Here is a 21,322-nt window from a genome sequence, read left to right on the forward strand (position 1 = left end):
TAGTAAGAAAAATGAAAATAAGGAGTTTATATATCTCAAACTGATCAGGTGCCTATTTCTATTTTAATCAATAATTAATTAACTAAAAATGCACGAATCATAAAGCAAGCAACAATAGGTCGTGGCAAGGCTTCTATAGCTATAAATAAGGATAGGAGTGAGATGAATAAATTAAGTGATCGATCGAGGAATAGCTTGCCAGGGAGAGAATATATAGGAATAGCCAACGGAGAGAATATATTGGAAGAGCCAAAGGAAGAAGAGAAGGCCTACGCTGACACCTACGCCGATGCCGACGCCAGGACTCATCAGAATGCTGGTATTCCTCGGCAGAGCGCTCTCCGGCACGTTGGTCGAAGCGGCCCTTGCTGTCCGACAAGATAGAGAAGAGCCCTGCGGTGGCGGCGACAGCACCGGCGATCATGACACGAGGAATGAGAAGCCGTGGCGACCACCGTTGCTGCTGCTGCTGCCTCCTCCCTACGTCGACAGGTTAGCTATAAATAAGGAGAGGAGTAAGAAGAATAAGTTTCTGTTTTTTTTTTGAGAAATAGGTAGCTTGGAATACGTTTTTTTTTTTTTTTTTTAAGAAATGAGTAGCAAGCTACCTGCTTCATTCATTAAGCGAAATGAACTAAGCGTACATGATGGAGACAACTAGGACCTCCTAAAAGAGCCGAAAAAATACAAGAAAGAAAATCCAAAATAAAGAACCCTACACCTACCGATTAGACAAAGTAAACAAGAAAAGCGGGGTGGATAACGAAAAGGAAGAAGTGGGGACCGAGCATGAAGGAAGGGACACGTAAGGGTCAAAGGACTCCGTTCCAGGCATTGGTCAAAGAAGCGACACTTTCAAGAGCCCGGGTAGCATTGGGAAGCACCTTGCGGAAGATAGTATTGTTGCGCTCCGTCGATGTAGCTAGACCTCTAGTTATGAAGCGCCATCTCCACCCTTTTTCATTCCAGCATTGTGCAACAGCGATCTCCTTATTTGCGATGCTGGAGTATACTCCTGAAAACCGAGTACTCAGAGGGGTTTCTTCAATCCAAATATCTGACCACATCTTGATGTTTTTTCCATCGCCGAGCACATACAAAACGCCACATTTGAACGCCTCTCGACATCTCATCACACTTCTTGATCATGGTATAGGTCTCTTGCTAATTCTTGATCATGGCATCCCCACCCAACAGAGACCGGCAACGGGTCATTTCTGAAAAGTATCATTATACAAAACACCACGTCAAATTTATGTGTATTCTTATACAAAACACCACGTCAAATTTATTAAATAAAATATCATGCCTCACCTAGGCACAACCGCGAACAGCGACGGCAGAGTAGGAAATGTATTCCAGGAAATCACATAAAAGGGGACTTGGAAGTCATACTATCGCACATAATTAAGTTAGAAAAATGTACAGATCGAGGGTCCCTGTGCTATGCCGATAATATCGTGACAGCTTACCAAAACTATATTTCAGTTATTAAATTTTCTCATCTATTACAATTTCATCATCAAAATCCAAACTTGGTTCGTATAATCACCTCTTTAATCCAATTTTAAGCACCTTGGGGGCGAAAAAAAGAAGAAAAGAAAAGAAAAATAAAAATTATAGGAGGGATAAAAATTAAATCGTCATTTTTGCTAGAAACCTCTAGATTTTTCTTGATGGTCAGAGATGAAATAGGAATACACGAAAAAGTTCAGGAACTGAAGTGTCTATAAATAAAAAAGTTCAAAAGCTAAGTCACAACGTCGGCATGCTAAAGGTACAACAAATACATTTCAGACCAATGATGAGTATTATTCTTCGACAACAAACACCCGAGAAACCACCAAAAAAGAGAATAACCAACTGCAACATGTCTCCGACTCTCTTTGCCGCAGAATCCTTGAGCCCTATATCCAGTGGAGCAAGATTGTTTCAGAAAGCCTGCATCGGCTGCCATGATATGGGAGGAAACTTTCTCCAACCTGTCAGTCTCCTCTGAACTGCCACTATTTCATATGCAAAGAGGGAAGACAAAGCATTTTACAGCTTTTATTACTACTAAACTTATTGCTCATCCCTCAAAATTTGGCTCAGGATGCGACTCTCTTCATGAACACCCATTGCTCGCTCCAATCTAAAAGACCATTCGTCAATGTGAATATGTAACAATAAACCGAAAGACAAAGAAATGTAATCTCATGCAGGAACGGAGTATCTACGGAGGAGGGAATATACAACATCACATACTATGGGAAAGGATGGATGCCCGTGAGTAACCTTATCATTTTCCTTTTCAACTATTTACAACTAAATCAAAAGCAACCTCTTCATATCAGCACCTGCAGTGGCATCGTTGATAAGTATCAACTGCTGATAGCATGTTCAGGGCTTCGGGGAAAAGTGCGCTCCAAGGGGTCAGTGCACATTCGGGCCACGGCTGCAAGAAGAGGAGATCAAGCTGCTAGCGGAGTTCGTCAAGTCACAAGCTGACAGAGGATGGCCAAATATCGAAAGTCACGGGGATTGACTCCTGCACAGAAAAATAAAGCATTTGGAAGGGGCACATTATGTTGGTGTTAAGAATATAATATTATACTACTGATGCAAACTATCAATTATTCATAAAAACCGGACAAAATGATGTGCGTTTATTGTAATTCACAATGAGGAAATTTGCAACATAAAGGGCTTAAATTTTTACGACATGATTATTATGAGTTAACAGCAAAATTAGGTTTGCCGAAATTGTAAGAAAAAGGAAACAGAAGAAAAAAGGTACAGCTTGCGCGACAACTACTTACATAACTGTGGTGTATTAGTAAACAGAAAAGCATGCATGCACCGAAGTAGGACTAGGGGAGTTAAAAGTAAACAATATTTTTGACTGGCCTGTCTGGGTTCACTAAGACTTAACTCCATATCATGCTGAGATGCAGTCCAACCAGGCTCATAAGCTTCAAGAAACCCAAGCTTTGCTTTGTTGGGAAGATCATGGGGATGAACAAAAGGAACACCAGGTGGCCATCCTATCTCCATTCTAGTGCTACCACATGGGCTGTCTAGCGCCTGTATGTGGCCCTCACATTCCTTGAGATTACAAAATCTCAGTTTGATGCCTTTCTTGTCTGCAATCTCCTGAACCCGCTCCTTTAAAACCCTTTGAGCCTCGAGACGCAATCTTTTGGATGGGGGCAGAGGCTTGGTCCTTGCACTGCTCTTCTTCCTCTTCATCAAAGGCTGTTTAAAAGAAACTGCAAAAATAAATAAATAAATAAAACTTTTTAGAAAAAATCAACTGGGAGAAACAATTAGACTATGTAAATAAATTGAGGAAAGAAAGAAAAAACTATACTAGGGCGTAGATATACCATCTTGTCCCGTGTGGAATGTATAAGTCGGCAAATTGCTCTTGGTGAAGAGCAGGTCGGTTGGGTGTGATCTCTGCATGAAGTCATCCACTGGTATGGGAATCTGGAATTGGGCCTCAACACCATGGCCAGCTGCCCTCATCTCTGAGCAGCTTAAACTCGCCATGGATCTCGGCATGAGCTTGAAAGCCAAAGAGCACCGTCCATATATGTTTCCCTGCAAGTTGCCTATCTCCGTTCTATACATAGCCGGGTTGACATAACCAGCAGTCGCCTGATAAAGAGCAAGTCCAGGGTAGACGACGGCATCTTGAGGGCCTAAATCCCCATCTGCAAGTATCCAGCGCCCGTTGAAGTCCTTTACATGCAAACCCGCCCTATCTGCCTTGACTATGGTGAATAATGTCTTATCAAACTGATGCTCATGATCTTGGAACATCACCAATTGTCCATCCTCCTGTGCTGCAAGGCTGTGATGCTGCGCTTCTTGGAAAGAAGGCCTCGAGTGGCAGCATACCGAAAGAACTGAAGAAGATATTTCTCTGTTCCTCAAAGGCAAGTTGTCCAGTATTTCAGTAAATGAAAAGCTACGTAGATTCAGAGAAAAGCTAATAGCATCCAGAATATCTCGAGCGACTTTCCCGAGCACTGCAAATATGTCAGGCAGACCAGCCGGGGGAAATTCCATAGCACCGCTGGGCTCTGTTGGAGTAAGACCAGGCCTGTAGTCATATGTTTCTAGCCAAAGTTGAGGGTCTGTATAGTAACCTGAGGTCTTGCACCACTCTCGAGAGTCGTTTGTATGAACCATCTCGCCCGAAGGGTACGCATGCTGATGGAAAAAGAGACGAGCTGACTCCAAACCAGACCTTAACAGAGCACCGTCGCTAGACGGCAATTGAACAATTGCAGCTGAATATTGAGCAAGAGACTGTGTTAGAGTTGTTACTGAGATCTTGTAAGAATCAGAAGGAAGCCCCTCACAAGCAACAAGATCGGCAAGCCTCACTCGACCAAGGGATGGAATAATTTGTCCCGCCATGGCACCCATTTAAGATCTCCAATAACTCACTAGTCTGCCAAGATGACAGAGTTTTTTAGATTGCATCGAATTGTGAAAACATAGATAAGAAAACTAAAAGAAACTGGAGCATATGGAGAATGCTGGTTCAAGTGTTTGAATATTGAGCTTCTGTGGAAAATAAATTCTCCTAGGACACATGTATAAAACATATATGAAGATACATACATGCATGTTAACACACATATATACAAATGTACCAACCATCAATGGAAAAGGGCAATATAAAGAATACTATCAAGTGGGCTTGACTTAGGGCCTGTTTGGTAGTGAGGGCCACCAAACGCTATAGGCCCAAAGAAGTTGGAGCACAGGCATACAGAGATATGCTTCTCCGTCTTCCAATTAGGGCTGGCAAATGAGCGAGCCAGCTCGTGTTCGACTCGTGTTCGGCTCGATATTCGGCTCGCTCGAGCTCGGCTCGAATTAATTTCAAGCAAGCTTGAGCCTAAATTTAGGCTCGGAATTAATTTCAAGTCGAGCTTGAGTANAAATGGAAGTCCTGGAGACTTGAACTCAATAACACCAGGTGACCAACAATTCACCATCCATCGTCACTCTAAACCCCACACATAACAAAGAATGAGGTAAGGCGAGAAGGAAGGTAAAAAAGATATCCATTCTCAATCTAAGCCGTAAGGATAACAAACAATGAAAAAAATAGAAATCGAAGACTTGAAGAGATAGAATCTACAAAACAGACGAGTAAGAATGGGAAAGGAAGGAATAAAAGGACAATGATCAGAAAAAGATAATATAGGAATGGAAAAATTAACCATGTATGAGAAGAAGGCCGTGTATGAAAAGAAGAAGAAGAAGAAAGACAAGAAGCAGAGTATCCTCCTTAAAAAGATGGAAGGGAATCACAAATATATTTTGTTAGCCAGTGAAAACAACAAACATTGGACAATCTAAGAAAACAAAGATATTGGAAAGAACTAGTTGAAATAGCAATTTTATACACTGATCTCAATAAGTTACAAAACCTAAAGGAGGTATAGATTGGGTAAGGCGGGTTTGCTTTCAAATAATACCAGTACATGGGTTAAAACATACCCAACCCAATTTGATTTGAGTGAAGGGAAAATCCAGACCTGACAACATACCCAACCCGATTTGATTTGACTCGAGTGAAGGAAAAATCCAAACCTAACTGTCCATTGAGTCACCCAAAATTTCTGCAACAATTACTCACATGACAACATAACCTTAAGTTGTTGACCTATTTAAGCCAAAGAGATATGTTTTATTTTAGCACATATATATGTTTGGCCCAACATGATACAATCAACCGTTTACTGCCCTCATTCAAAAGCAGAGGTGCCATAACTCAAATGAGGTCATAAGCTAAATCTAGATCTGACCCAAAAAACTTATAGACTTGGGATGACCCAAACCCAAATTAAATATATGGCTAGGTGAGACCGTAATTGGTTGGTCAAGTTGGGTGAAAGATTGCCACCTCTAACAACAACCAAATAAGTATTTGCACTATAATTGATTAAGCAATCAGACTAAGGATATTTAACAAATAGAAATCTATGCGTAAGAAAATGTATAGGATACGGAAGAACAAGGTTCCAAAAGACAAGAAAAAGAAATAAGACAATAGCAAAGTTGCAAGATGATAGTATGAACAAGTTAAAATAAAAGAAAAGTAGCTAAGATTAAAGAGCAGAAAAAACAAGTAGTGCAAAACCCATCATTAACTAACAATAAAATGAAGAAAAAGAAAATTTGTTGAACAAGGAAAAGAAGAAAGAAGAGATAGAAATAGAATAACAAAAATAGAGGAACTGGTTTGATACAAACATTACAGGGTAAGATATGCAATAGCATGAAACTAGACAGAAGGCAAGAGAAAGTATAAGAAACATTAGAAGTATAACAAATCAAGTGAAAGACAATCATTTGTAAAGCTAATGAAGAAAATTTTATGTGGACATTATAAGGTAAACAGTCTATTGTATAAATGATTGTTCATAAGAAAATTTCGAATACACAACTTTTACATGAAAAGGTGAATAAGGTACAAATCAAAATAGAATATAAAAGTACAAAAAGAAATATTAAAAGTCTTAGACAATTGAAATGATAAGACATCAAAAGATAAAGAGAATTGAAATAATAATAAAAGCAAAGGGAAGGGATAAAAGAAAGAAAAGAAAGGGTATAATTACAAAATCAAAATGAAAGGAGATAACACTACTCACTTTAAAAATAACGAAAATAAATTTTGATAAGGACTGCAAAGTTCAGAAAGTACAAATGAAAGAAAAATTTGCAAAAAGGCACTATCATGAGCAATAAAGTATTGCAAAAAATAAAAACTATATAATAAATAGAAGATCATGCTTGCATATGTTAAACTAAGAGATACAAAATAAAATAAAAGATAATATCAAAACAAAGAAGAGAAAGAGAGGCAAAAAGAAGGAATAGAAAGATAGCAAGAAGAAAAAGAATAATAAAGAAAATTTGACAAAAATGTACATAAAGAACTACATGAAGAACAAGTAAAGAGACAATACCTAAATGGTCGAAGTGAAAATCAAATTCTGATTCAAGTTTCATAGTTTGATGGTAGCTTTTCTTGTCCACGGCTATCCCTGAGTCGTTAAAAATCTGTGCAATATACGGTGTCTATAGTAATAGAAGAAGAAAGATAGAAAAGACCAAATTAACTAAGCTTAATATCTTATGCTCCTATCGTAAACCTTCCCGTAAGAAGAGACAACGGCTGTCCTAATGACTCATTTGGTAATCAATTCGTCGGCATCTTGCAGAACCCTAAGCAGAGCACATATGGATAAATTGGTTGCTAAAAGCAAAACGGTTATTAAGAGACATGTAATGTTAGTAAAAAAAATAAATTGGATTACACCACACGAAGCAATTAGGATCGGATCTAAGGGACACCTATCTGACATTGTCTTGGCGAGGCAACCTCATTGTAGACCTTAGATCCATCCGATCTAGTTGAGCAATGATACCTGACTCTAGGGTTTCGTGGTCTCTGCGAGAAAGCAACGACATATGAATCTAGGGTTCGTGTTCTCTATTTTTAAGAGCAACAACCGGAAAAGATACATACGGAATCACCAAGAAAGTGGGTTCATCATACAATCACGAGAAACAAAAGCAAATCGTGAATTAGCCAAACCGATGATGAAACTACGAGCCAAATTAAAGGGATTAGATAAATTACCTCTTCCAACCAGAAACCCTAGCTCCAACACGGAACTGTCCGAGCCTCGAAAAGCGAGAGTTTCCGCCCGTGTACGATATTGAGCAACGTAGCTAGATTATCTATCTATCGATCGGAGGAGTCGGGCGATTGCAGGGGAAAGGAACTGATCGCTCTAATAAGGGTTTCCCGAGTGGAGGAATCGAGCAGTCGAAGGGGAAGAGAGTTAGGGGAGCGTTTCAAGGTTTGCGGATGTAATATCCCTGTGGCTCGGATCAGGTTCTTGGTGCTCCCTATGGTAATGGTGATGTAATGGATTACCGGAATGGATAAGAGAGGAGCAGAGGGGGATTGAGAAAGATGAAATAGAGACAATAGAGATGATGAGAATTAGAGAGAAAGGGGTTAGGAATAGAGATTAGAGATAAAGAGTGGGATAAAAAATTGGGATAGAGAAATGGTGGAGAAGAAGAAAGGTTTGGAAAAGAATTTTGGGGAAGAAAATAGACTAATTCATTTCATTGCAATTACATCTGTTAACTATATATACCCTATACAGCGAATTGAAATTAAACTATCCTAGCGCGCTTCCTCCTCTCCAACCGGCTGCCGCCCTTATTCTCCATCTTAACTAGTAAAACTGTTACTTTTACTACTCTCCCATACTAACTCCTATTACTACTATTTCTACCATTTATTTTTCAGGGTTGTTACAGCGGAATGCGGAGTCTGCGGACTGAAGGGAGGGGAGGGACCTTCAAGAATCAGGTCAGGTGGAGAAAACGTCCGTAGCCGTAGGAGAGAGATTGTGAATCATCTGATTGTGTGTGAATCATCTGATTGTGTGTGTTTTAGTTTGCCTTCCGAGTTTCCAAGGAAGGAATAACCAATCAACCACCAAAGAGCCCTCTCGTTGGGCCAGTCCGACTCCTTCCGTACAGCTTAATGGACCGATCTTACTAGGCCCAATATGAGAAACAAGTGTGCGAGACCCAACCATAAGCCGAACAACAATTATGCAGACTTCAAAAACGCCAGACCAAGGCCAACGGAGACGAACGTCGATACGAAAGTCCCAACATCGAAAACGACTTGGAAGCACGGAGTGATCCATGATTCCAGAAACACACCAGACACACACACTATATATATATATATATACAAATATATAGTTTGCTATATTATTAATAGTACCAACCATTTGCTATTAGGTTTTCGGTTTTTGGATGAAGGGATGTGCGGTTAGAATGATAGTGATCCCCTAGGGTTGAGTGGGTGGTTAGTTGTGTAATGGCACAAAATTCGATAGTACCAAGCATTTAATACTATCAATAATATAGTAGCCGGACTCTCTCCCTCTCTCTCTATATATATATAGTTCAGCTACTATACGATCTATACTATCCATAGTACTAAGTGCTTTGTATTATTGAGTTTTCTGCCATTAGATCTGCCTATATATATATATATATATATATAGAGTCCGGTTATTATACTATCGATAGTACCAAGCATTTGGTGCTATCGAGTTTTCTACTGTTAGATCTATCCCTTTGGCCATTTTCATTCGTTAGATCATACTATTCAACTAGCCACCCACTCAACTCTAGGGGGCTACTATCATCCTGACCGTACATCTCTTCATCCAAGAGCCGAAAACCTAATAGCAAGCAGTTTGTTCTATTAATAGTATAGTAGCCTAATTCTATATATATAGGCTCGGGCTACTATACTCTTATAAGTATAGACCCCTTTATACTTATAAATTTCCAGCCGTTGGATGTGCGATTACAATGATAGTGGTCCCCTAAGATTGAGTTGGTGGTTCGTTGAATAGTATGATTTAACAGATGGAAATGGTAAAAGGATAAATCTAACGGTCGAAAACTTATGAGTATAAAGGGGTTTATACTCATAAAAGTTTATATCGTAGCCAAACTCTCTCTCTCTCTCTCTCTCTCTCTCTCTATATATATATATACATACATACATACATACATACATACATAATAGTCTCCTACACTATCTATAGTACCGGGGCTCCGGTACTATAGTCTCGTTTTCGATTTTAGGGTGTTCAAATCAACGATCCACAACGTTAAAACTGATCTAGAGTATTTAAAGTTTTTAGAAATAAAATTTTATATTTTTTCGACATAGTTTACTTCATGATCAAACCATTTCAAAATTGTTAATTTTCAATGGCTACTATGACGAACGAGTTTAGAGTTTAACGATGCAGAAGAATCTAAATTTTTTCAAATTTTGATAGAAAATTTTTTAAACTATCTAGATTAATGTTAAAATTCTTGATCTTGAATTTAAAAGTCCTATGCTCAAATTTTAAAGATTATTCAATTTTCACCGTCCATTTTGACATAATTTATTTACTAAGTAAACGATGTCGAAAAAAATTAAAATTTTATTTCTAAGAACTTCATATACCCTAGATCATATTTAATAGTGTGGATCGTTAATTTGAATACCCTAAGATCGAAAACAAAACTATAGTACCGGAGCTCCGGTACTATAGATAGTATAGTAGCCTAATTCTATATACATACATATATATACATACATACATACATATATATACATACATATATATACATACATATACATACATACACATACATACATACACATACATACATACATATATATATATATATTTAATATATATATTATATAGAGTCCAGCTGGATACTATCGATAGCACCATGCATTTATGTTAGATTTAACTTTTGACTATTTTCACCCGTTAGATTTACTATTAAACCAACAATAGGCCCACATCATCCTAAATGTACATTTTTTAATCCAATGGGCGAAAATCTAATAGCACAAATGCATGGTGCTATCGTAGTATTAGCCATAGGTATGTATATATATATATATATATTATATATAATATATATATATATATAAAATATTTTAATTATATAAAATAATATATATTATGTATTTTAATTATATGTATATAGAATTTAAATTATTGGGCCCATAAAACCAAACAAGTAAAATCCTACTCTAATTGCTCTCTTTCTCTCTTTTTCACTACCTCGCAGAGTCGCTTTCCCTAATTTTTTTAGTATTATAATATCATATTTCATGCATTTATTTTGTATGTTAAACTATTAGATATTTTTTATATCAAATTATAGATAATGTTGTATAAAAATTAAACTATAGATTGCACGATGTTAAGAATTTCAAGCAGCTCGTTTAGGGCTCGAGCTCACTCGACTCGAAGTTAGGCTCACTCGAGCTCGGCTCGAATTAATTTCAAGCCAAGCTTGAGCCTAAATTTAGGCTCGAAATTAATTTCAAGCCAAGCTTGAGCTGAGGTAAGCTCGCTCGAGCTCGGCTCGTTTCCACCCCTACTTCCAATGAGATTGGAAAAAAAAAAAAAAAAAATTATAACTCAGCCAAACCATTGTGATCTGCACAATATATTAACTTATGAAAAGAAAAGAAAAATTATCCCATCACACTTTCTTTAAGCACCATCCACGCTCTGCCTGCAATCCAAAATGGAGCCTTACTAAATGTTCAATAAAGAGTGCCTAAGAAAAGGTATATAGCAAGATGGCAGGATAGAGTCTTGCAAGAATGGCCAAGCATATGCAATTTCGATAAATATTTTCAAATGTTAATATTAATTTTTTGCCAAGAACCAGTGATGCATTTACAATTGCTGAGTTGATTACACAATACAAGAAATGCATATAAACGTTATGTGACAAATAAAATAAGAGAGTAACATGCGAATTGCTGGCTCAGTTCAAAGTAAATAAGCAGTTTGTTGAAGATCTTGGTTGGAAATCTGAGGAAAACCAAAAGGAAAAAGAATAATGAGAATCTTTCACGGGAATGTTTCAAGTAACATATACTATGATAAGGTGAAAGCATTGGCAATTCTTACATATCCAAAAATAATGAAACCATTGGGTCATTTGACTCATTTCAATAGCACAACGTCAATGGCAAAAGGAGTCTACAGGACAACAATAAACATGGGAAGGAAAAGAACTAGTAGCCTAGTCGTAAGTTACTAGATTAGTCAAGCCGCCAGCTACACATTATTTTTGTTGATAAAGTTACTTTTTATGTTCTTGATTTATCTTTTGTCTTCCATTGAGAAACTAATCTGAAGCCAGTGATTAGCACTTTAATTAAGACAAGGCATGAAAAGAAACCCTGTCAAATCAAAACAAAACAAAACAGAACAGCACTAAGCCATTATCCATAACCCAAAACATTAAAATTAAAAGAGAAATCTGTTTGCAGACACGAGTTTTCAAACTGTTTAGTCTCAGATCACTTAACCTATTTCTTCTTATTTACTTTGTACTTCAATTTTTCCTTTTCTTTGATTCTTCCTTGTTCCTTCTGTAATATGGAATGTGGCACAAGCGAACTGAGTAGACGACTCAACAAGTTTTTCAAGATCTGACGATTCTAGCATAAGAAATAGAGAATGCTGTTATGAATACTAGTATGTTATAGTTTGATTATCCTTTATGCAACTAAGATTAATTAAAACTAACCTAAAATATTGCTCTGACAGTTTAAAGTCTCTCATTGCTACATACGGTGATATAAGAACTTGCACTGCTGAATTCAACTAAGTAGTAACGGAAGACAAAGTAAGGAGGTCTATGTAGTTAAACTTGCTAATAGGTAATACAGATGTTACATTACTTAGGGTAGTAAGGGTGCTTAAAATTGATTAGGTCTACTCAGTTTTCGCTATCCTCTTTACCTTTCTTTTTAAAAAAAAAAAAGTTTTTCACGAGTCCACTTGATTTGGATATATACAGTACACCTACTTGCAAGTTTAATCCGAGATGGCATCACGGCGATCTGATTCCCTTTCAATATACATTCAGAGAGTCACAACAATTCATTGAGCCCTTTCCTTTTCTATATCAATGCCGATGCCTCATGTAGGAAACTGAGCCAAAAGTTCTTCTTTTTTCCTATATTTTTTTTCCTTTCTGCTATTTTTACTCTAGCACTACATCAACATTGCAGCAGAGGCTGGTTGAGCTATCCAGTTAGTTCAGTTTCCTATTGTAGATCAGAAGCGGTTCTAGGCATATGTTTTTTTTCTCTGTGATTATGTTATCATCTGTCCTACACTGCAATTTTAGCCCTCCAAAGTAAGACAAACCATGTGACATTAGCCCTTTGTGAGTGCAATAGATAAAGTATTAATGGTATGACAACCGTATACTAGCGTCCACATGTGCGTAAAATGCTACCGCAACTTATTTAACAACATTCCACGCGAGTTTGTAAACTGCCTCCACATTCATCTTCTAACGGTACTTCAGGGTTTTCTTCGAAATATGTCTCAAATTTGGAGGATTTTTGAGCCGTAAAAGAAGAGATAAGAGTGAGTTGAGAGGATTGAAAAGAAGAGGATTTGACAGGGAGAGACTCAGATCTATTTTGACCAATTAATTTATTTGGTGGTACTCAATTCGAAGATAAGATTCAGAATCGGACTATAAAGTGGACTGATTTCATGTGTATTTGTTTCAACACTCCGAAAGGGAATCAGAATCAGAATGCGATAATGTTGGTGTTGTCTTGTCTATCTAGATAAAGGCAATTAAGACAAGAAAACCCTTAGGAGGAGCAAATCTTCATAAAAAAAAAGTAAGGGCCCGTTTGGCAACTCGTTAATTTCTCCGTTTACACTGGTAACTTAGTAATACAGTGTTTTTGCTTATTCTCCGACCTGTTTGGATGTCTTAAAATGATGTGAAAGAACCTGAGTATAAGAGGTTTTACTCTCTTAAAATGGAGGAAAAACAAGAATGTGCTCGAAGTTCTCTTTTAAGGAATACGCCAAATGTCAAGTTGTTGTGCATGCCAAGCCAAAGTCACCCCTGCCTCCTTTCTTCTCATGCAAGTCACTTCCAGAAGTCCTACCCCTTTCAAGATCAATTCTCCTCTCCACCGATGTTATTGAATTCCTCCGCCGTAGCCGCTCCTTCGTGTAGATCCTCAACCTATCTCCCTCTTCTAAATCGTTGTAATCGTCTCTTACAAAGTCTCTAGCGTTGTTTGCAATTTTCTTGAGGGGCCTCGCTCATCAAGCTATCCTTTGCCGCCTACTCACCTCCGGCAACAACAGTACACCATGGAGATCCACGATGACAGATTAAGTTGCTATGGCAGCTCCAAATTCACATAAGAGGGTGTTGAGTTGTAAGCTTTTAACAATTGGGAATACCACAATTAATTTTTCTATCGTAGTCACTCGACGTCCCATACCTTTTCGAGACTTTTTTTTTTGAGAAAGAAAAAACTCCTAAAACGTTTTGGGAGACGCATTGAAGAGATCAGAGATCATAGATCAAATAAGCAAACACAGTGGCTTGGCTCGTAACAAAGCATATCCACCGCACACAAGAAAGAAAACGGAGCCCCTCGGAGTTTCTCTGGACACGGACACGAGAGTCGACCAGAATGATGAAAGGTCGTTCTAGGTAGCAACCGCGATCCGAGATAGCCAGAATCAATTGATTAATTAGCTATGAACATTCGCCAAACGAGAAACAATCAATCATTCATAAGATTTATTAGCAGAAATGAGAAAGACAGAGAGAACGTCCAAAGCCCAAAAAAATTTAAAAAAAAAAAACAAAACAAAAAACGAAAGAACACAATCACCTAATTAGAGACAAAGACTCCTTCCAATTAAAATTACAGTTTATGATAAGTAGAAAGACATGAAGAAAGAAAGCGGGCGTTAGATAAGGGATTGAAGGGAATGAGGAAGGGAGGCGCACCTGGGCTACATTTTCTTTTCCTTTCTGGGTGGTCGAAATTGAACTCTAGTCGGACTTCCTCCGGGAACGAAGGCGAGCAGTTCAGAGGACGGTGAGGAGAGCAGCAGACTGGGAAATTAAAAGAGGTGTAAAGGAGAGAGCGCCTACTGCGGCTGCGGATCAGTGAGGTAACACCCAGTCGCCGGCGGAGGAAGATAGAAAAAGATTGGTGCTGTGCTGCCTTCTTTTTCTGTGTTTTGGGTTAATTGCATCATCGGTCCAAACCTTTCTATTTTTTCACTTAAAGTTTTTTTTTATTTTTTATTTTTTCTGCAATCTAAGTATCCAAACTCTTTAATTAATTGCAATTAGATTCTAATTGTTGAATGAGCCATTAAATTTGGCGAAGTGATGAATTTTTTAGACAATCTGTAAATAAAACGTGAAAAGATTGGGGACCAATTATGCAATTATAATTTATTTTAATTTTAAAATAAAATATAAAATTAAAATTTTATTCGAATTTATGTAATATACCGAATCCCCGAGTCGCGATGCTAATTTTGATCGAATTGATCAAAGTGAGGTATGAATGTGATAAGTGATGTCCCCGAGTTGCCTTGAAGGCATAGGGATAGTCAGAAGTGAATTTCGGAAGTATTTGGGTGTTTCAGCGCAAATCGGGCGCGAAAACGGACTCCCAAAATATTGCAGCTGTTGGACTGCAAAATGGACATTGAGTGCCGATATCAAAGCAATGCGGTACGGGTACCCAATAGAAGTGCAAATTGTGCAGCTCTCGAGTTCAGGACCCTAAGAGGCTGAGAACTGGTACTGGATTTGGGTACCGGTACTCTGTGAGCTGCCCGAGAGGCTAGCTCTCGGGTTTGGGATGACACACCAGTGTGTACCGGTACTGCATGTCCAATACCGGTACTGGACTAGTCGTGTACCGGTACTGGATCTGTGTACCTGTACTCCAAGTTAGACCAAAGCTTGCATAGCTCTCGGGTTGGTGGCTGGTACTGTATGGCTGAAACCGGTACTGGAAGCCCCGCGTACCGGTACTCCAACCCGAGTACCGGTACTCAGCTTGCGAGAGACTAAATTGTAATGGCTGAAGGGTGAAATTGTGAGGGCCTAAGTGCAATTGTTTGGGTGCATATAAATTCTTATAACCATCAGCTACTTTCTTCTATACTAGTCGTCCATAAATAGACTGATGAATAATGATCCTAGTGATAATAAATAGATGGACAAAAAACTTCCCGTTTCTAGGTTTTACCAGGAGATTAGTAAAAGTGTAATAAAATAATTACAGAATTCGCTCAATCCTTCAATAGACTCTTTTTGGCATATCTCAGCTCTTGAGAGCCGGTATCTGATTAGTTGTGAATCCAAAGGCAGAGAGCTAAAAATTTGTCTTGAGAATTATGTGAGATAGATGGACAGTTGGCAGGCTCGATAATTTAAAAGGGAGAAATTACAATTCTTCTTTTTTTGTGTTTCATCAATCTAATAGACTCCATGTGATACCCAATTTTCCGGGGGGTCACCCATTCTAGAACATCCATCCTTGAACTATTCTAACCCTAAGCTCCCTCAAATCTCTTAACCTCTTGGCCTTAGCCACCTCCTAAAATTTTATAGCTCAAAGGGTCACCAATTCTAGAACTATTCTAAACCCTAAGCTTGCTCAACCCCCTTAACCTCTTGGACCAAGCCACCTTCCAAAATTTATAGCTCAGAGGGTCACCAATTCTAGAGCTACTCTAACCCTAAGCTTTCTCAACCCTCTTAACCTTTTGGACCTAGCCAACTCCTACAATACTATAGCAGGATTAATAGGTTTAGCCCTTATATACCTTCTATATTGGACTATCCCTACCCTCTCTCCCTCTATTAAGCCCTGAGGTTCTCGTCAGGCTCAAGCATACTCGCAAGCGCTTGGCTCTGATACAAATTGTAATGCCCTGCTTCCCAGGCCGGTTAATTAGCTAGAACTATTTCAGCTCTAACATGCGTTGCGTAACCTTCTTAACATCTTGGGCCTAACCACCACCCAAAATGCTATAACCAGGTTAAAAAATTTTAGCCCTATTATATCTTATATATAGGACTTCCAAATCATAGGGGGTGTCACAGCTGGAATCAAATCCAATCATCAATCGGAAGTGTGAGATGATTCTCAACTGAATCAGGGTCATACAGACAAGCAAAAGCGTAGCTCCCCAGCTGACAACTATTGTGGGTGGAGTACGGCTCACCACAAGATCGGCTAAGACTAACGAGACGAGTCTCACATCGCCTAGTACTTGTGAACACAGTTGAGCACATTAGGGCTTAAAGAGAAGGGGAATGTGACACCCCCATGATTTGAAATAGTTCTATATATATTATATAATATATAATAGAGCTAAACCTCTTAACCTGGTTGTAGGCTTGTGGTAATTTGGGTAGCAGTTAGGCCCAAGAGTTTAAGAGGGTTAAGCATGCTAAAGCTAGAATAGTTCTAAAATGGGTGACCTTCCACAGAAAGCGAGGTATCACACTCCACATACAAAGTGTTGATAAAATTTTAAAGGCAACAATGAATGATAGTATTGTATGAATAGAAGTATAGGATTGTTAGCTTTATGAAATCCTTCTATAGTGTAAATAGTACACTGAACAATCATATCACGGTTGACAATGAATTTGATGTGATAAGCATATTTCACTATAGGAACAAAAATGATAAAGCAACATCACATATTTCATGTGAATTATAGGTAGCGGGAAACGAAATTATTAGTAAACCTCCAAGTGTAAAGATGGAGTGCTTATATCTGAAGTGTACACTTAGCCTGCTAGCATTAGCGACTGACTACGAGAGGTCTACACTATAGTTCGAATTGCGCAAGTTCAACCAACTAATATTATAGGGTTAAATGCATTCATGTCCCTACAAACATAGTGAATTACAAATATGTCCCTACAAAGTTCAACTTTCATATGTTTTTCTATAAAAATTCTAATATTTTCAAATATATCTCTCTGCTTTGTTACCATTATAGAACTGTTTATATTTTAAGTGAAATGTCAATTTTACCATCACAAATATGTCCCTCCAAAAGTCACAATAGTATAATATAAGAGGGGCAAAAATGTCAAATTATCTCATACAGAGTTAAGCATTTAACATATGGTTAATTAAAGTTTTCTAACGGATTCTAACGGTAGGGACATATTTGAAAACATTTGGATTTTTGCAAGGACAACATATGAAAATTGAACTTTGTAGGGATATATTTGCAATTCACTATGTATGAAATTAACCGAATATTATAATACAAGCCTTGAATATATGTCAATGTGAGGTACAGGCTGGCTTGCTGAAGCATTCATTATGCAAAACCCATGCCTTATGTAGATGAGGTCTTTACACAGTTGTCAATGTGCAAAACTTGCATATGCTGCAATATACACATCAAAATACCGCCTTTTAGAACAATGTATGAGACGAATCCTTCTAAGACACAATCATTTGTCTTAGGTCCAATCATGCAATTAGGTCTAGCATCAATTATAACATAAATCAACAAAAATCACAACTAGTTGGAAATATACAAAGTCAATTTTGAGAACCCCAAATAATACTTGAACCGTTTAAAATACAAAAAGGGGTCGTTTGGTTCAAGGTTTGCAATATTCTAGAAATGTTGTATATTTTATATTCGAAATAGCATGTTACTAACTTATCAAGCAACTTGGGTGCGAGGTTGTTAAGAACTAGCTATTCTCATTAATGGACTACTAATAATTTCGACAATGAAAGTATCTCCTAACCCATGACAATGTAGTATTCCTACAGTCCAAAAGTCTACAATGATTCTAGTACTTCACTAACCCCTTTTACACGTACCCAACTTGAGTTGAATGGTAATGATTTATATATTTTCAATAGAAAACAAATGAAGGATCACCGGAATATTACAACATGTGAACCTAACAGGCCCAAAGGGCGATATCATTAGCAGATTAAGAACATCCGAAGAACACATGGAAAAAAAACTAATCTATATCTCTGAGGATATGCAGTTATTATAAAGCTGAAGCATATAGGATGGATAATGATAATGTGAGAAGATACATACTGAATAAGGACAAAAAAAAAATAAATGTTTGAAAATGAGATGAGCACAAATGTATTATTTCTTTCAGTATCAACATTCCAGACTTTATATTGAATAGTATGTGCTGCTGAAGAGACGCTGTGAACTGATACACATCAATAGTTCCTATTATGAAATAGGGATTTTTTATTTTAACAACTGATTAGAAAGATTCTGTAGAAAGCAATGAAGTCAATTCCGGAACATCATTCACGTTCAACAAGAGCAATATTGCATACCTGAAAATCTAAGAGCCTGGCGAGATAAAAATTGGTTTCATTTATAAAAGATTGTGAAGGGATATAAGAGATTTATTCCATAAAATTCAACCTTCGCTCAATTTGAGATCCGAATTTTCCTAGGATGCCATAGATCACCTTTGCCACTGAAAGTCAGACTCTAAAATCTACGCATCATCCAATAAAAATGTGCCCGTTGAAACAACAGTCAAAATAAAAATTCAACACGCAATTACGCTGTAGACTAACGTGCTTAGACTCTGCAATCTAAGGAACCAGAGTTTCCCTTTGCAAGATCCGACCATTGCTAAGCTCGTCATCAATATATTCTACGATGAGAAACTGAAATTACGGGCATCGGAGATCATCAGTATAGCATAAAGAAATGCGATCGGATAGAAAAACAAAAGGCAAAGACATAACAAAAAGAAGAAGAAGAAGAAGAATAAGAAGTCGTAGTAGCATTTTTATTTGAAAGAGTAAATAAAAGAGGGGAAGATTGGAGAGAGATTGACCTCCGCCCGCGGCGAGGCGGCGGCTTGGGATGAGCTTGGCGGGCTGAGTGCGAGCGAAGAGACGAGAGAGGGAAGAAGCGACCGCCGCCCTAGCTGCTTCCATTAGAGGAGAAGGAAGAGGACTAGGACTTCCTAGGAGAGGGCAGAGCATAGTTAGTTAATTCGGATTCGACAAAAGTTCGGTACAGGTATAATTCGGATAAAATTCATCTTCTAATTTTTAAATTCGTTGAAAAAACGGCTAAAATACAGGTTCGCCAATTATTCGGATATGTGATTTATACAGATATCATACATTCACCAATTAAAAATTCGAAATCAAAAATTCGGCTATTAAATTATGTTTTTTTTTCTCTCAAGATTTATGATATTTGCATAAATACTCATAATTCTGAAGAATATAAGAATAAAGAGCTACAAAATTAAGCTAATTAAGTAAAAAAAAAAAAGGAAACTATATTATGCCCCAAAACAAATAAATAAATAAGCAAATAAGAGATCAAGATAGTCCATATATAAATATAAAACATAAAAGGTTCACATACAAGCATAGTTGGAAACTAATACAAGGTAAAACTTGCACTTAGCATAGTGCATACTAGCATATCTAAAGTCCAAACAGTAAACAAATAAAAGATAGAAGGTTCACATACAAGCATAGTTGGAAACTAAATACAAGATAAAACTTGCACTTTGCATAGTGCATACTAGCATATCTAAAGTCTAAACAGTAAACAAATAAAAGATATATAAAGTTCATAATTCCGCATATAAGCATACATAAAAGCTTGAATAAACATAAAGCATACAAGCACAGAAAGTTCTAGTGGGATTTGAGTCTTGCGACACCACCCGAGTACAATTTAGAACAATATTTGCACTTAAATTTTCCACTCGATTCTTCCGCGTGAATCCAAAACCTATCTTTCTTTCGAACCATTTTTCTGCACAAAAAAATTAATGACTCAAATATTTCAAGCTCTAACACATGACCGCCTATCATGGATTCTCGAAAGAATAAAATTACATCGAAAGAATATTAGAATTACCCATCAATCATGCATCAAACATAACCTAACTCTAAGTAATAAATCCCACTTCATTGGTTCTGAGTCTTCACTCTTCATACAACAATAAGCAAATTAATGAATGTAACAACAAGTAACAACAACTTAACTAGGGCTAATATGGAAATCCGGAGTTTAGAGAAAGAGAAGGATTCTAAAGTTAGACATCTTCAAACTCTTATTCTCCAGATCTTCTCATTTTATAGTGAAAAATTGCTGCATTTCTAATACTAAAAAGTTATGTTTCAAAAATTATGTAGAAACCCCACTGAGTCAAACGGTCCATGAAAGATCACAACAAAATTTTCCTTGTGCAAGTGTCGACAAGATCATGAAATTGATTAGTTAGGTATAACACAAGAGTTCCTGGTCCCTAAGTTAATTAAGATTGTTATTTAGCTCTATGTTTGGGTCTTCTATGTGCATAACAGAGAATGGGCACATTCAATTTAAGCACTCGAGCCATCTCTGTATAAAAAAGTATCCATCAGATGGACTAAAAGCTTCCAACTTTTGCTTTGAAGAATGAAAACTGAAATCGTACCTGGTTTGTAAAGAACCACCCGATTACTGATCCATCGTTGGATAGCGGAAGCGGAAGCGGAAGCGGAAGAGGAAGAGGCAACGAGGAGGGTTTCGATTTCTGAAGAGTGAAGAACCCGATCTTCGATGTGGCCCCGCCGGGGCTTCCGATGGCGTTCGGCGAGCGGCCGGAAGGGAAGAGGGCGGCGAGGGGAAGGGATGGGGGCTGGGTTCAGTGACAGGGCCGCGGCAGGGGTGAGACGCTAGGGCAAAAACTTTTTGATCGAGCGATTTTGTTTTTTTTTTTTTTTCTTTTTTTTTTTTTTCCTTTGGTTCGGTTTTGCGCGAGCAAAGTGCGACACTCGACAAGAGGTTGCAATCCAACTCGCTGTTCGTGACCGAGC

At 37.7% G+C, this 21,322-nt stretch overlaps 1 protein-coding gene across 11 annotated transcripts; it reads right to left on the bottom strand.

The window, feature by feature from the left end:
* Positions 1,636-20,999, bottom strand: LOC109728316. Of its 11 annotated transcripts, none has more exons than XR_002220958.1 (6): positions 20,941-20,999; positions 19,330-19,461; positions 3,369-4,444; positions 2,802-3,251; positions 2,340-2,530; positions 1,636-2,134 (listed from the first exon to the last, which is right to left on the bottom strand). XR_002220958.1 is itself a non-coding variant. In XM_020258699.1 (5 exons), the coding sequence occupies exons 3-5, from the start codon at positions 4,417-4,419 to the stop codon at positions 2,480-2,482; spliced, it is 1,440 nt and encodes a 479-aa protein (XP_020114288.1). In that variant the 5' UTR covers positions 4,420-4,444; positions 19,330-19,461; positions 20,941-20,999; the 3' UTR covers positions 1,636-2,479. The 11 variants fall into 11 exon arrangements, 9 of the variants coding, with proteins under 9 accessions (XP_020114288.1, XP_020114287.1, XP_020114286.1 ...); XR_002220957.1 differs by having other exon boundaries at positions 2,248-2,530; XM_020258699.1 differs by having other exon boundaries at positions 1,636-2,530; positions 2,914-3,251.

This window comes from Ananas comosus, linkage group 23 (assembly GCF_001540865.1).
Source record: "Ananas comosus cultivar F153 linkage group 23, ASM154086v1, whole genome shotgun sequence".
In the NCBI taxonomy this organism is placed as follows: domain Eukaryota; kingdom Viridiplantae; phylum Streptophyta; class Magnoliopsida; order Poales; family Bromeliaceae; genus Ananas; species Ananas comosus.